The sequence below is a fragment of the Mesoplodon bidens genome, assembly GCF_964165515.1.
Source record: "Mesoplodon bidens genome assembly, chromosome: 14".
Lineage (NCBI taxonomy): Eukaryota > Metazoa > Chordata > Mammalia > Artiodactyla > Ziphiidae > Mesoplodon > Mesoplodon bidens.
In genome coordinates, this window is record NC_138170.1 from 18,958,777 (window position 1) to 18,975,074 (window position 16,298).

At 44.9% G+C, this 16,298-nt stretch overlaps 1 protein-coding gene across 2 annotated transcripts in view; it reads right to left on the minus strand.

The window, feature by feature from the left end:
• RNF149 (ring finger protein 149) overlaps positions 1–4,833 on the minus strand; it is a 28,498-nt gene extending 23,665 nt beyond the window's left edge. For both annotated transcript variants that reach the window (XR_014017509.1, XM_081254947.1), the window contains exon 1: positions 4,235–4,833. Coding sequence is in view for 1 of the 2 variants with exons in the window: in XM_081254947.1 (XP_081111073.1) it covers positions 4,235–4,691 (457 nt within the window). In the remaining variant the exon portion in view is untranslated. The remainder of the gene's footprint in view (positions 1–4,234) is intronic.
• Positions 4,834–16,298: the final 11,465 nt, after the last annotated feature.

Genomic DNA, 16,298 nt, shown 5'->3' on the forward strand with positions numbered 1-16,298 from the left:
TTTTGCGCTCAGCATCACATAGTGATGGCCCAACAGAAGGGTTTCTGTACAAATGAATCAACCTGAAAAACTGGTTTATCTTCCGATACTATCCTTGAACTGACCCAATAAGGAGAATTATCAGAGACTCCCTTTGCAGGGGAAACAGTACACCAAATATGAACAGAAATGTCTCCAAAATGTGAAGCCATCATGCGAACAGAAATGTCTTTATGGTTGGCTAGGATGAGTTAGGAGGACTCAAAAATATATGCAATTCTCTCCTTGGAATTTCACATTTTGTTTTGGAGAATCTGGCTTGCTCAAGAATATTTTGTATTTGTTGAGTACAGTACTCAACAATCTTACTGCGAACTCTTTGCAGTTTTCCAGAACGCCTCACTTTGTGGCCTCAGGCCTTCAGTCCTTTCCGAGGCCACTCCCTTCACCCAGAAGGTTCTACAGGCCCACTCCAGCCCCGCGTACCAGACACACACTCAGATACTTTCATCAGCTTAAGCTGTGCTTCAGCACTCCATCTGTCTGGGAACTGTCTTGAGTTAATCCCCCTGCTGTGAGGCTGTGAGGTGCCATCTCTTCCTAGGGCACCAAAATACATTCTAATCTCAAATCTAAACGTTTAGATCATTTGTGAGAGTGCAGCATTCAAGACCATCGAGCATCATTCACTCATAAAAGACTATTTACCATGCTCTGCAAACACAAAACGCACATCTTTCCTGAGGTAAGGATTTCTTATCACCTGTGTCATCTCCCCCCACCCCAACTCTGGCCCCTTCCCCAAACACACCTCTAAGCCCTGCCCGTACCTGGCACTCAGGAAACTGCTGGCAGAACTGAAGTGCCAGTCTAAACGGCCACTCAAGATGTCAGTCAAAGGACCAGCCTGGCGTTAACTAACCATCACCACAGCGAGGCCGACCCTCTCCAAAAGCTTTCACGTCAATGGTCTGACTTACATCAATTTTTACTTTTCTTGGTCACACTGACTTCTAATCATCTTTGCACTATCTCTGCATCGGATGCCCTTCCTTTATGCTTTCTAAGTACCTGTGCATATAATGCTGTCGAGGTCCAAACCACATTGCCTCGAAAGGTCTGTTTATCGCTCCCACTAGGCTGGGAATTCCTCAAAGTCCGGCACACATCGTAGGCGTTTCTACCCCCAAGGAGGCGCCATACTTGGCCCAGACTGGCTGCTGTATATCCATCGGCCAAAGTAAAGGGAACCAACCTTGGGCATTAGGGTTAACAGTCCTTACAGTTGTCCTGATAGAATATTATCTTAAAGTCACAATTTATTTTAGAACCACAATAAAATACTGATTTAAATCCAAAATAACTTGTACTGGGTGCTAGTAGTCAAGCAACAGGTCTAAGAAAAACTGGTGAAATTCTCTCTGAGACTTGGGAGGAGACTATCACGACTGGAGTTTACAAGCAGCCACCCGGACCTATTCTGTGGAGCCCTGGCACAGAACCGCTGATCGGTGCTTTACGCTGGCCCTGTCCACACTCTGACAAACACGAGAAAGCAAAGTCTGAGCGGCCGCCAACGTTCTGTGTAACGTTTCAAATTCAAGTCCATCAAAGCTGTCTCCTCTTCTGACTTAATTCCACTCACTCCATTCTTAATTCTAGTCCATTCTCAAAAAGCCACGAAACATCTGTACCCTTGTCCCCAGTGGGGCCACCTTCTGAGAATGAGGGTCATTCTTTTCCATTTCTAGTGACCACTACAGTATAGGCCCTTACATTTCTACCTGGACTAGACACTGGTCTAAGTGGATTCCCTGTTTCCAGCGTCTCCTCTGTGTAACCCATTGGTCACACTGCACCAAATTCACCTCCTTTTAAGTCACTGGTTCAAAACATTGGATGCTGTCATCCTCTCTGCCCCAGGACACCTGGCAGTATCTGGAGACATGTTTGGTTGTCACAACTGGAATCTCGTGAGTAGAGGCCAGGAAAGGCCCCTGCAACAAAGAATGATCTGGACATAGATCACCGTGTTACCATGCGCCAGTCATTTAAATTCTTTGGGCATCGGTTTCCTCATCTGTAAAACAGGGTTAAAGTACCCACCTCAAAGGGCTGTCGGGAGGAATAAGCGGAGAATACCGACTCTGCACTGGGAACTTTCATACGTCTTTTTAAAAATTCCTAATGCTGTTACTTTTTTCTCAAACAGAATTATTCTCACAGTAAAAAGGCTAGAATGGCCACTGATAATGGCAACAGAAGCTGAGAAGAAGAAGATGTAAGATAAATACCAATTCGGGGTTTTCTGGGCCTGGAGAGATTATATGTCCATAATCTGGAGTGGAAGCTCTTTCCCAGGGCATTCTGGGCCTGGGTGTTTTCTGGGCCTGGATAGATTATATGTCAATAATGTAAGCAAGCAAGGTTACTGAACCATGGTTAGAACAAGTACAATTAGCCTGGAAGGACGTGAATGTCACTACCAAAAAATGCAGTAAACAGATTTAGGAAACTATAGGCTGATGGGTCTGCCATGGAAAAGAAAAAGTCCCCATTACGATGTCACTCAGAAGGGACTGCAAGGATCCAGCACCAGAGAACCCTCACACACTGCCCTCTTTTCTTTGGCAGATGCCTGTCCACAGGATGCATCTGGAACGCTGTGTGAACTCTGACAGAACTTCTCACGAGAGGCTTGTAGAGACATGACTTGGGTACGGTGACAACTGGAATAATGGCACCAAAGGTGGTGCATCGCCCAGTGCCACCACGGGGACATCTGCTCCCGTTTCCTCCCCAAACCCACTTCCTCTCTGTTGCAACAGAGGAATTTCCCCTATCTGAGGACAACCCCTGCACGAGTATCCTGGACCCAGCCGCTGTTCTTCTCAAAAACCTGACTCTTTCTGTTACCTCTTCTCCATCCTACACCTCTACCAGATCACTCCATCCAACTTCAATATGCCTCGCTGCCATCCAGCTCACCCTTCCCTGCCCTACGGTTTCCACGCACTTTTTAGCACCTCCCCAGCCCTGCCGTCAACCATCTTGAAAGCGTGGTTCTAACAGTCTCCTCACCTCTCAACAAAATTCCGTTCCCTCGTTCTGCTAAAGTAGGCCAAATCCAAAGTCACTCTCCTGTCCTCACTGTACAGGTATTCTCAACTTGCATTCAAGCCAAAACAGAACAAAAACCAAAAGCACAGGAAAAAGGATGTCTGACTTGCAGCAGCAGCAGAAACTCTCTAAAGAGATTTTAATCCCAGTAAGTTCAGAATGAATCCTGTTCTTAGAAGGCCTTCCGACTCTGCTGTGTACTGGTAGAATATCACTTGGAATTGTTCTGAGGATGATAACCTTGCAAAATGCACCTTTTAAACTTTCATGACTGCTTGACGATGCAACCCGTTGCCCCAGAGAACAGTGTGTGGGAAGGCACCCGGCAAAGAGCAAGATTTCTTTTTTTTTTGGCCAAGCCATGTGTCTTCTGGGATCCTGGTTTCCTGACTAGGTATCGAACCCGTGCCCTCTACAGCGAAAGGGCAGAGTCTTAACCACTGGACCACCAGGGAAGTCCCAAGAGCAAGATCTTTTCCTGCATGATCACAACTTTAAAATTTTCAACTAAACTCAAGTGTCAAGCAATCTGATTGGCAGTGGAGCCAGTATTATAACCTTCTATTTAGCAAGTGAGAAAACATACCCCAACTTAGGGCCAGGTTTTCTGACTCAGTTGATCCAGACTGTCCCACTCAAAAGTTCAGAATACTGACATATTTTATGAAAGTGAAGACACGAGAGTGTCACCAAGCCACCACCTTACGTGGTGAAGGCAGAGCCAGACCCTGGAATGCCCTGGGAAAGAGCTTCCACTCCTGCCCCACCTGACTCTGGGGAACGCCGAATGGCAAGGGATCCATGATTAGGAATCATGAGACTTTCCGCCGGCGAGAACCACAATCCTCCTCCTGCGGGTTTTAATTTCTTCCGTTCTCCCCATCACCCTCTTGCACAGCGCACCTCCCTCCACTTGGAAGGACCCAGGGAGATGATCTAATCTTGTCCTTAGGCTCGCCTCCCTCCTAAGAACCCCCGGGGGTCACACCGAGCCAACCTAGCGCTTCCCTCGTAGTTCCCTTCGGCCAGAGCCCATCGCCGCCGCCGCCCCTCGCGGTCCCGCCGGAGGACCGGGCGGTCGGCCGGGACCGCGGCGCACGGACGCCCCGCCAGTCCCCGCGCCCCGGCGGCTCACCCGCGTGGGACATAGGCGCGGTGAGGTTCCCGTGGCGCTCCTCGTTGTACAGGACCACGGCCGAGGCGTTCCGCCGAGCCGCCACCAACACCTTGTCCTTGAAGGTGCAGCCCCCGCGCGCCACCAGCGCGACCCAGGGCGCGGCGCCCCGGCCGCCGGGCACGAGGAAGCGCGTGCGGGGCGCGCAGCCCTCGGGGTCGCGGTCCTCGGCGCGCGGGACGCCCACCAGGCCCCGCGCGCCCTCCTTGGGCGAGCTCTCGCCGAAGCGGCCGCTCTCCGAGACGGTCCGCACGCTCCGGTTGGTCTGCGGGTCCACGTACTCGGTGCTCACCACGGCCGAGTACCACTCGAGCGCCCGGCCCCGGGCCCCGGGCGCACACAGGGCCAGCGCTAGCAGCGCCAGCGCGCCGCGGGCCCCGCTGCGGGCCTCGGGCCGCCGCCGCCGCCGCCACGCCATGGCCCCGCCGCCGGGCTGAGCAGGAGAGGGCCGGGCGGGAGCCGGAGGGCGCTGACGTGCCAGGCCGCCGAAAAGCGCAGAGAAGTAGACGCCAGCTGCCGAGCCCGGGAAGACCCAGTCCCGGTGGCGGGAGGGGCCACGGCGCACGCGCACCTGAAGAAGCGGCGGGCGGGGCGGGGCGGGGCCGGAGGGCGGGGCCGTGGCGCACGCGCACCTGGCGGGGCGGCGGGAGGGGCCTCGACTGGTCCCGCCCGCCTCGCGCAGAGCCCGGCGCCACGCATGCGGGCTCGGGACCACCGAGTGCTTTTTAGAGTGTCGCCGGATTCCTGCGGCCCGGCGGTCCCGGGACTCCAGGACCCTGCGGGCCGAGGCGGGGGTATGGGAAGTGACCGCCCGAGAAACGGGAAACTTCTCCGCGAGCCGGCCAAGAGGCGCGGGAGCCTGGTTGTGTAAAATCGCTGAACGGATGTTTATGAAGAATTCGCTGTGCAAGGCACGTGGCAAAGGCCTTGCTTGTCTAAAACATTGAAAAACAGCTTAAAAACTCCAAAGCTGCACAGATTTTCCAGATACTTTTTGTTACCGATTTTGTAACGCTAATTGATTTTGGTATTTTGTGTATAGTCTGTAACATTGAACTGAGTGCATCTAACTACTTGTATAGATGAGCATTGGAATGGTACAGCAATAAACATATAAAAAGAGAAAATGTATTGTTTGGAAATAAAAACTGGGTGACAGTCCACATGAAACTGCCTTGGAAAGGAAGCCTTACTGCTACAGGAAAAGAAGTTTAGAACACTGATTTCTGAGTGATTCATCTTCCTTCTTTGCACAAGAACCTTCTCTGCAGGAAGTAGGTTGCTGTCACTCACACCAGGCGTTTTGTTGGGCCTGACACCCTATTCTGTGTCTTCTTTGTTATAAGTCTTTCTTGGACTGCATTTTAAAGCTCGGCTCCAAAATGCAGCCCACAGCCCGTGAGTTCTCCCTGAAGTTGGATCTCCTCTCCCTTTTGCATTAGGAAACTAATTTGAAAAGGCTGAAAGGATCCCAAGGCTTGAGGCCTTCCCCTTGTCCCAAGCCTAGAATAAAGGAGATAAGTTATGGTGGTCATGGCAGGCTAGGGCATGATATGCTCTACAAGCAGTTCCCAGAACAGGTGTTTGCCCTTTCATGCTATGTCTTGTGCATTGATTTCCTTCTTCCTGAGATTCTCCTGCTCCTGGCTCTTGCCTGGCAAATGCTATCTTCGCCTTCAAGGTTTAACTCAAAAGCTATTTCTTCTGTGGAACCTTCCCTGGTTCCTAAAAGCAAACTTGGGTGCCCCTCATTTCCCTGCTGCTTGTGTATGTTTTGCTTACGCATTAATGTTGTACCAGCAATACCGCTTTCCAAATAGTTTTTTGTCTTCTTATAATACTGCGAGTTTCCTGAGAGCCAGGATTGTGTCTTTGCTAGTTTCATGAGCCTGCCTCAGCTAACACAGCGTCATGTGTGTAATCCATGTTTGTTAAATAAGCAAAATAGCTCTTTTGTACTGTTTGAGTTAAAACTCTTATGATTACTTACAGGTTTGTTGCTCAGAGGAGTTCACAGACTAATAGGAACAGGCTTGCAGCTGTTGAGCCCTTAGACCCACCCCAGCTTCTTGGTTTTAATTTGCTCTCTACCAGCTTCAGGCCTCAGCTAGTTCCCACCCCCAGCCCCTAACCCCCAGCCCCGTCCAAACTTGCAACCACTGGCAGCATTGGACATTTAGGTTATTATCAATCTTGTCATTACAAACAATTTTGCACATATGCCAGTTTGCACATTTATCTATAGGATAGATTTCTAGAAGTAGAATTGGTGAGTGCAAAGGTCAGTACATTTGCAATTTTGGTAGATATTACCAAAATGCTCCTCCACAGAGGTTTTACCAAACTCCGTTCCACTAGCAGTGTCTGGGAGTACCCTTCGATATAGTGTGTTAGCACACTTTTTGAACTTTGCCAATATGACAGGTAAATAATATCAGAATGGTTGTGTTTGGGTATGCAGCTTTTTACTGCTTTTTATTCAAATTAACACCCTGCTCCCTTTTTATTTTGCTGTTGATCATTACTGAGAATCAGATGAGGAATTAAAAAAAATAACGATCATGAGAAAGTTCTCAGTTATTTTGTTCCTGATTCCTGGTTAAGTGAGTCGTTCTCAGCTTGGCTATACCTATGAATCTCCTGGGGTGTTTTTTTTTTTAAAAATACTGGGACTTCCCTGGTGGTCCAGTGGGTAAGAGTCCATGCTCCCAGTGCAGGGGGCCCGGGTTCGATCCCTGGTCAGGAAACTAGATCCCACATGCATGCCACAACTAAAATCTGGTACAGCCTAAATAAATAAACAAAAATTAAAAAACTTTAAAATACCAGAGCTGAAACCATTGTATGTGATACTGCAATGACGGATATGTGACATTACACAATTGGCAAAACCATAGAATGTACAACACAGAGTGAACCCTAATGTACACTAATGACTTTAGTTAATAATAATGTATCAGTATTCATCAATCATCAGTTGTAACGAATATACCACACCGATGCAAGGTATTACTACTAGGGGAATGGTGCAGGATGGGGGAGCGAGGATATGGGAACTCTTTGGACCTTCTGTTTAATTTTTCTGTAAACATACAAGTGCTATTAATTAAAAACAAAAACAAAACTCCAGGCCCACTTTCCTTGGAGATTCTGATCATTGGGTGTGGAGCCAGGCCGAGGTAATCGTTTAAAAAAATCTCAGGTGTTGCAAATACCCAGCATTGAGCCACTGCCTTAAAATGATAATTGAAGCTCCAACAAGCTTTTATCCAGGTCCCAGCCCAGCCCAGTTAAATCAGATTCTCCAGAAATGGGGCCAAGGCATCCTTAGCTTACCAAAAGGTCCCTAGATGACTGTAATGTGCAGTCAGTTCTAGTTTGAAAGCAGCTGGGCAATGGTTCAACCCTGACTTGAGCTCAGAAGACCTTTGAGGGGGGCATGTACTTCCTCTTTGCAAGTACATAGGTCAAGGCAAGCAACAGAGGGTAGCCACAGTTGGTTCTAGTGGTTCTCAAAGGTGGTCCTTGGACCAGCATTATTGGCATCACCTGAGAATTTGTTAGAAATGCAAAGTCTTGGGCTCCACCTACTGAATCCTAAACTGGGGAGTGGAGGGCAGTGAGCAAAGAGGACCCAACTGTCTGTTTGGATAAGCCCTCCAGGTGACTGATGCACACGCACATTTGAGGACCACTGCCCTAATGTCATAAAACAGTTTTTTCTGGTACCTGGATTTTGACCTTGCCCCTTGGGAAATGATAAGCGGTAGCATTATCCTTATACTATATGACATCCTTTCCAAGAGCCCCCATGTTAGCTGTAATATTAATAGAGTTCCAACTTCAAAGTTGTAATTAAGAAACACTTATTTAAGTGTGTAATATACCAAAGTTAACTTTATTTATACCAGAGACTTTAGTTGTGTTACCTAGATAGCCCTTTTTTTTTTTCGGCCTGTATCTGGATAAAGATTTTTTCACCTCTACAGATATTTTAACTTTTTCAAAATAGTATTAATCAGGAAAGTTGTAATTCTGCATAGGTCCCACTCAAATAACACTGTATAAATGAACCTAGTACTACCTGTCAGTGTGATTGAAGATTTTCTTGTTCAAAGTGTGCAAAAGAATCCCTAATAAAGAAATACCTTAGAGGGTGAGGTTGATAAAAGACAGAAAGTGTCAATCATTACCCCCATTAAAGAATTTTGTATTCATTGAGATGGTTCTTTTTCTCATTTTTTGACTTTATAATACATGTAGTGGGGAAGTATCTCAGTTTACAATTTTACAATCTCAGATATGCAAGAATTCTTCAGTTCTCTGTTCTTTTAGGTGGTGGTCTAATTAAACAATTGCTTGTCTAATTGCTCTAGCTAGGACTTCTAATACTATGTTGGGTAAAAGTGGCAAGAGTGGGCATCCTTGTCTTGTTCCTGATTTTAGAGGTAAAGCTTTCAGCTTTTCACCTTTCAGTATGACGTTAGCTGTGGGCTTGCCATATATGGCCTTCACTGTGTTAAGTTATGTTCCCTCTATGCCTGTTTTGTTGAGAGTTTTTATCATAAATGAATGTTGAATTTTGTCAAAAGCCATTTCTGCATCTCTTAAGATGATTATATGATTTTTATGCTTCATTTTGTTAATGCGGTGTATCACATTGACTGATTTGTGGACGTTAAAACAGCCTTGCATCCCTGGAATAAATGCCACTTGATCCTTTAATGTATTGTTGAATTTGGTTTGCTAATTTTTTTTTTTTTTTTGGCTGCATTGGGTCTTCGTTGCTGTGCGTGGACTTTCTCTAGTTGCAGCGAGTCAGGGCTACTCTTTGTTGAGGTGCGCGGGCTTCTCACTGCGGTGGCTTCTCTTGTTGCGGAACACGGGCTCTGGGCACACGGGCTCAGTAGTTGTGGCGCACGGGCTTAGTTGCTCCATGGCATGTGGGATCTTCCCTGACCAGGGCTCGAACCCGTATCCCCTGCATTGGCAGACGGATTCTTAACCACTGCGCCACCAGGGAAGCCCCTGGTTTGCTAATGTTTGTTGAGGAGTTTTGCATTTATGTTCATCAGGGTTATTGACCTGTAATTTTCTTTTTTCTTAATGGAGTCCTTGTGTGGTTTTGGTATCAGGATAATGCTGGCCTTGTAAATGAGTTTGGAAGAGTTCCCTTCTCTTCTATTTTTTGGAAGAGTTTGAGAAGGATTGGTATTAATTCTTCTTTGAGTGTTGGATAGAATTCACCAGTGAAACTGACTGGCCCTGGACTTTTGTTTGTTGCGAGAGGTTTGATTACTGATTCAATCTCCTTGGTAGGAATTGGTCTGTTCGGATTTTTTATTTCTTCATGATTCACTCTTGGTAGGTCATATGTTTTTAGGAATGCATTCATTTCTTCTAGGTTGTTCAATTGTTGGTGTATGACTGTTCCTGGTAGTCTCTTATGATCCTTTGTATTTCTGTGGTATCAGTTGTAATATCTTCTCTTTCATAGAAAACCCTAAAGACTCCATCCGTCAAAAAACTTACAACAAATAAATGGATTCAGTAATGTTGTGGGATACAAAATAAATGCACAAAAAAGCTGTGCATTTCTAAAAATTAATAATGATCTTTAAGAAAAAAAATCCATTTACAATTGCATCAAACAGAATACAATTCCTAGGAGTAAATTTAAGCAAGGAGGTGAAAGATCTATATATTGAAAGCTAGAAGACATTAAGGAAAGAAATTGAAGAAGACACACAAAAAAGGAATGATATCCATGCTCATGGATTGGAAGAATTAATATTGCTAAAATGGCCATACTACCCAAAGCAATCTACACATTCAATGCAATCCCTATCAAAATACCAATGACATTTTTCACAGAACTAGAACAAAAGTTGTATGGAATCACAAAAGACAAATAGCCAAAACAATACTGAGAAAGAAGAAAAAAGCTGGAGGTATCCTGCTCCCTGACTTCAGACTATATTACAAAGATACAGTAATGGTATGGTACTGGCACTAAAACACATGGTTCAGTGGAACAGAATAGAGAGCCCAGAAACAAACCCACACACTTATGGTTAATTAATGTGCAACAAAGAAGGCAAGAATATACAATGGGGGAAAGGACAGCTTCTTCAATAAATGGCGTTGGGAGAACTGGACAGCCACATGCAAAACAGTGAAACTGGACCACTATCTTATACCATACACAAAAATTAATTCAAGATGGGTTAAAGACTTGAACGTAAGACCTGAAACCTTAAAAATCCTAGAAGAAAACATAAGTGGTAAGCTCTTTTACATAGGTCTTGGTGATTTTTTCGACTCTGATACCAAAAGTAAAAGCCACAAAAGCAAAAATTAAACAAGTACGATTACATCAGACTAAAAAGCTGTACCCAGCAAAGGAAACCATCAACAAAATGAAAAAGCAACCTATGGAATGGGAGAAAGTATTTGCAAATCATATATCTGATAAGTTTAATATCCACTATATATAAAGAATGTATACAGCTCAATAGAAAAACAATTGGATTAAGAAAAAATTCAGAAGTTCTGAACAGACATTTTCCCAAAGAAGACATATAGACGGCCAACACGTACATGAAAATATGCTCAACATCACTACTTATCTGGGAAATGCAAATCAAAATCACAATGAAATATCACCTCACACCTGTTAGAATAGCTATTACCAAAAAGACAACAAATAACAAGTTTTGGTGAGGATATGGAGAAAAGGAAACCCTTGTGCACTGTTGGTGGGAATGTAAATTGGTGTAGCCACTATGGAAAACTGTATGGAGGTTCCTCAAAAAATTAAAAATAAAGCTACCATATGATCCAGCAATTCCACTTCTGGGTATTTACCCAAATAAAACAAAAATACTAATTTGAAAACATACAAGCACTCCTATGTTCATTGCAGCACTATTCACCATAGCTGGGCTATAGAGACAAACTAAGTGTCCATTGATAGATGAATGGATAAAGAAGTCGTGGTGTACATACACGATGGAATATTATTTAGCCATAAAAAATGAAATCTTGCCATTTGCAGCAACATTGATGGACCTTGAGGGCATTATGCTAAGTGAGATAAGGCAGACAGAGAAAAACGCCTTTCTTGTATGACCTCTCCTATATGTGGAATCTAAAAACAAACAAACAAACAAAAAAACCAAGCTCATAGATATAGAGAACAGATAGACTGCGGCTGCAGGGTTGGGGAGAAGTGGCAGTCAGGGGTGGGAAAGATGAGTGAAGGAGTCAAAAGGTTAAATAAAAATTTTAAACAAATTATAAATGTACCTACTCAGCATTCACTCAGTACCGCTTCTAGGTATTTATCCTGCAGATAAACCTCCATATGGGTGAAGGGACCAAAAGAGAAAAGAGAGAGAGAGAAAAAATAAAAGCTCATCTCAGGGCTTCAGGGCGAGCAACCTAAGCCTTGCATTTTCTCTGCACTCTCAAATTATAACGTGACTTCACATTTTCAACCTCGCCACCCCTGTTACTTGGCCCACCCCGAAAGTATCTGAGTCTGTGGCCGCTATTTTGGGCGTTCTCTCTTGTTAGTGGGAAGTCCCAAGCCAGCCCTGTGGTTGGAGACCCTCGAGAGGGAAATTTTGAGCCTCGTCAGAAGGACCAGTTATGGGGCAGGAACACAGAGGTGGCCCCGCCCCTTCCTCGTCGCTTTCCCCACTTCCTCCCCAAACCCCAGCTCTGCTTTCAGGTTGGACTCTAGGTAGGAGATGTGGCTCCCGGAACCAAAGCGCAGTTTTCCAAAGTGAGTCACAGCCATCAATCAGCCTGTGGGCTCGGTCCCAGGATGGGTGTCTCCATCTGCACAGGCGCCCAGCAAAATGCAGCGGGCTCCAATGGGGTCCAGAATCCAGGGCTGCAGGCTGAGGAGGAGCCCTGATGAGCAAGTCCACTGTGGTCACATTGACCCTCACTGTCAAGGTCTCTGCTGGTGCCTTGAAGTCCGTTCACACACCACCTCCCGCCTATCACGGCGGGCAGGGAGGCTTGGCCGGCAGGGAACCCGAGGCCACCTCACCTAAGGTCTCAACATCTTCCTGGGTCCAGCCCTGGAGGCTGTTCCGTCCCTTCCTCCTTCCTCCCCTCTGCCTCTGGAAACTTCCTCTAACCGGTGTCTCTCTCACCGTACTGTGTGTGCTCATCGCCTGAGGAAGCTGTTGCAAGAATTTCCTGGGTCTCACCCTCAAAGATCCTGATTCCAGAGACCAGGTGGGACCCATGGATTCACATTTCTAACAAGCACACAGCACCTCAGAGGACCACTCTTGGTGTGACACTGGTGAGGACCGCTTCAAAGGGTGGAAGAGCCTTAGAACAGCTTCTGTTGTCTGTTCTGCAAAGCTTTCTGAGGCAAAGGAAAACCAAGCCCTGGACCTGTTTGAGCTGAGGAGGGTGTGGGGTGATGGGGTCATAGAGAGGAGAACAAACAAACTAGTATTTCAGAATAGATATTGCCAATTTGAAATTATGAAATTAGGTTCTGCGACTAAAGCATCACTTACGGGGGTGGGGGATGAATTGGGAGATTGGGATTGACATATAGACACTATTGATACTAGGTATAATATAGATAACTAATGAGAACTTGCTGTATAGCACAGGGTGGCGCCTGCCCCAGGGTGAACTTCTATGGGATGCTATTCAAAGCAGAAAATCCCAGGTGGCTCCTGAGAAGAAGAGATCTCTCTAGGCTCCTCTGAGTCTAAATCTAAGCCACAGTGGCTCCGGAATGGCTCTCATATGGGTCAGGGGTGCCTTGGGGTCTTTCTCCACTTGTCAATCACTATTTGAAATAAGTGATTGAATGAAATGAAAAAGCCCATAAATATGGCACTGAAGCATCGAGGGGGGTAATCTGGCAAAGTTGGTCATTAGGCCATTAACTAGAACATTATCAAACATCCTTTCCAGGGACTGACTCAAATTATAATTAGATCCAGGCCTGGCGCATCCTTTATACAGTAGCCTGGTTTGTTTGTTTGTGTGTTTGTTTTTTAACCTACTAACTACCTCTTCAGTCTTCTGAACGCTGCCAGCATTAAGAGATGATGGATAGGGCTTCCCTGGTGGCGCAGTGGTTGAGAGTCCGCCTTCCGATGCAGGGGACGTGGGTTCGTGCCCCGGTCTGGGAGGATCCCACATGCCGCAAAGTGGCTGGGCCCGTGAGCCATGGCCGCTGAGCCTGCGTGTCCGGAGCCTGTTGCTCCACAACGGGAGAGGCCGCAACGGTGAGAGGCCCGCATACCACAAAAAAAAAAAAAAAGAGATGCTGGATAAAATCTGGCTCCATTCTCCAAAAGATTTCTGTGATGAATTTTCAGGAAGATTTCTCCAGGCATTTCTGGGGTTCCTGCTATCTGTGATGTTAATTTCAGCCTTCTCCCTTTGGATATGTCAAGTTGTCTGTAACACATTAGGTCTTCACTGTCCAGAAAAAAAATGCAGTGTGAGCCACGCACGTAAATTTGAATTTTTTTAGTAGCCACATTTAAAAAGTAAAAAGGGGGGGCTTCCCTGGTGGCGCAGTGGTTGAGAATCTGCCTGCTAATGCAGGGGACACGGGTTCGAGCCCTGGTCTGGGAGGATCCCACATGCCACGGAGCAACTAGGCCCGTGAGCCACAACTACTGAGCCTGCGCGTCTGGAGCCTGTGCTCCACAACAAGAGAGGCCGCGATAGTGAGAGGCCCGCGCACCACGATGAAGAGTGGCCCCCGCTTGCCACAACTAGAGAAAGCCCTCGCACAGAAACGAAGACCCAACACAGCAAAAATTAATTAATTAATTAATTAAAAATTATTAAAAAAGTAAAAAGGAACAGGTGAAATTAATTTTAATAATATATTTTACTCAGCCTAATACACTCACAATATTTCAACATATAATCAATATTAAAATAACTGAGATTGTTTACATCTTTTTGGTACTAAGTCTTTGGAATACGGTGTGTGTTTTATACGTCTACCCCATCTTAATTAGGACTAGCTACATTTCAAGTGCTCAGTAGCTAAATGTGGCTAGTGGCTATTTTATTGGGCTGTGTAGGACCAGGTGAATACAAATAGATTTCCTGAGACATTGCTATTGTGTCCAGCAAGAACATGGTATTTGGTATTTGTTGATGGGCTCCAAACACAACTGTGTCTTAATGACTCACACGGGGTCTTAAAAAGTCTTTTCTGACATTTGCTCAATCAAGGTTCTTTGTCAAGTACCAAACATCTTAGTTCTCAGGAATTTTATGTACCTAGTGGCTCCTGCTTTCAAACTATACTTCAATAAATTAAAAAAAAAGATTCTCTAATAAATATTCCTAAATGGATCAATGGAAACTTTGCCTTACTACCATCTGAAAATTTAGCACCAGTATATGAAACAGTTTACCAGATGATGAAAAATTATGAGGTTGGATATTTACCAAACAATTGTATAAACCTTTTTTATCCTACTGAAAAAAGCAGGCTACAGCACCCCACAAACTTAATAAATACACAGATTTGTAAATGGTTGCTAAAAGCTCATAAACAGGGTGTGTGTAAGGCTCTGCCTGCTGGTGCAGGCTGTAATTTATAAGTTCTTAAGTGCATACCTAGTACTGGGTCATCCAGTAATTACAGCTTGTGTTAGCAGAGCCTGTTATGCAATGTCATAGTTCACCATGGTGAGAAAGTCTTCCATTTCCTCAAGCTTGTGGGTTGCACTGCTCTTCTGGAAACAAATAGTACATTTATTCATTTATACTTATATAATGAGGGGTCCTTCTGAGGACATTTAAAAGAAGAGGCAAGGTTCTTCAACTCTCTTTCATTAATCCTATTTAGATAATCACTTGTATGTTTAGAGGGGAACCTAAGAACAAAATAAAGAAATAAAAGAAGGCATATGACAGACTCATTCACCAATATTCAAAATGTTCTATCTCCTTCCTTAATTTTCAGTTTGTCTTTGGAAATATGTATTTTTGGACAGGCAAATAAATATAGCACCATTTTGTTGATAACTGTCATATTTGTCTTTCTAAGAATTTTTCTGTTTCATTTAGTTATCTATGTTGACATATAATTGTTCATAATATTCTCTTATAATTCCTTTTATTTCTGTAAGGTCAGCAATAATGTCCCCTCTCATTCCTGATTTAGTAATTTGAGTTCTTTTGTCAGTCTAACTGAAGGTTTGTCAATTTTGTTTGTCTTTTCAAAAAGCCAATTTTTGGTTGCATTGATTTTCTCTATTATTTTTTCTATATCTCATTTATTTCTGCTCTAAGGTCCATTACATACTACTTTCTGGTTGCTTTGGGTTTAGTTTGCTCATTTTTTCTAGTTTCTTAAGGTGAAAGTTTAGGTTATTGATTTGAGATCATTCTTCTTTTTTAATAAAGGCACTTACAGCTATAAATTTCCCTCTAGGCACTGCTCTACCTGCATCCTGTAAGTTTGAGTATGTTTTATTTTTCATTTTCATTCATTTCAAAGTATTTCCTAGTTTTTCCTTGTTCTTTTATTCTTTGACCCATAGGTTATTTAGAAGTGAGTTGCCTAATTTCCACATATTTGTGAATTTCCCACATTTACTTTTTTTTTTAAATTCAAACAACAGGTGTTTTTTAAATTAATTAATTTATTTATTTTGGCTGCGTTGGGTCTTTGTTGCTGCGCATGGGCTTTCTCTGGTTGTGGCGAGCGGGGGCTACTCTTTGTTGCGGTGTGCGGGCTTCTCATTGCAGTGGCTTCTCTTGTTGTGGAGCACGGGCTCTAGGCGCATGGGCTTCAGTAGTTGCAGCACGTTGGCTCAGTAGTTGTGGCTCGCGGGCTCTAGAGCGCAGGCTCAGTAGTTGTGGCACATGGACTTAGTTGCCCCGCGGCATGTGGGATCTTCCCGGACCAGGGCTTGAACCCGTGTACCCTGTGTTGGCAGGCGGATTCTTAACCACTGTGCCACCAGGGAAGCCCCCAAATTTATTTCTGTTACAATTTCTAATT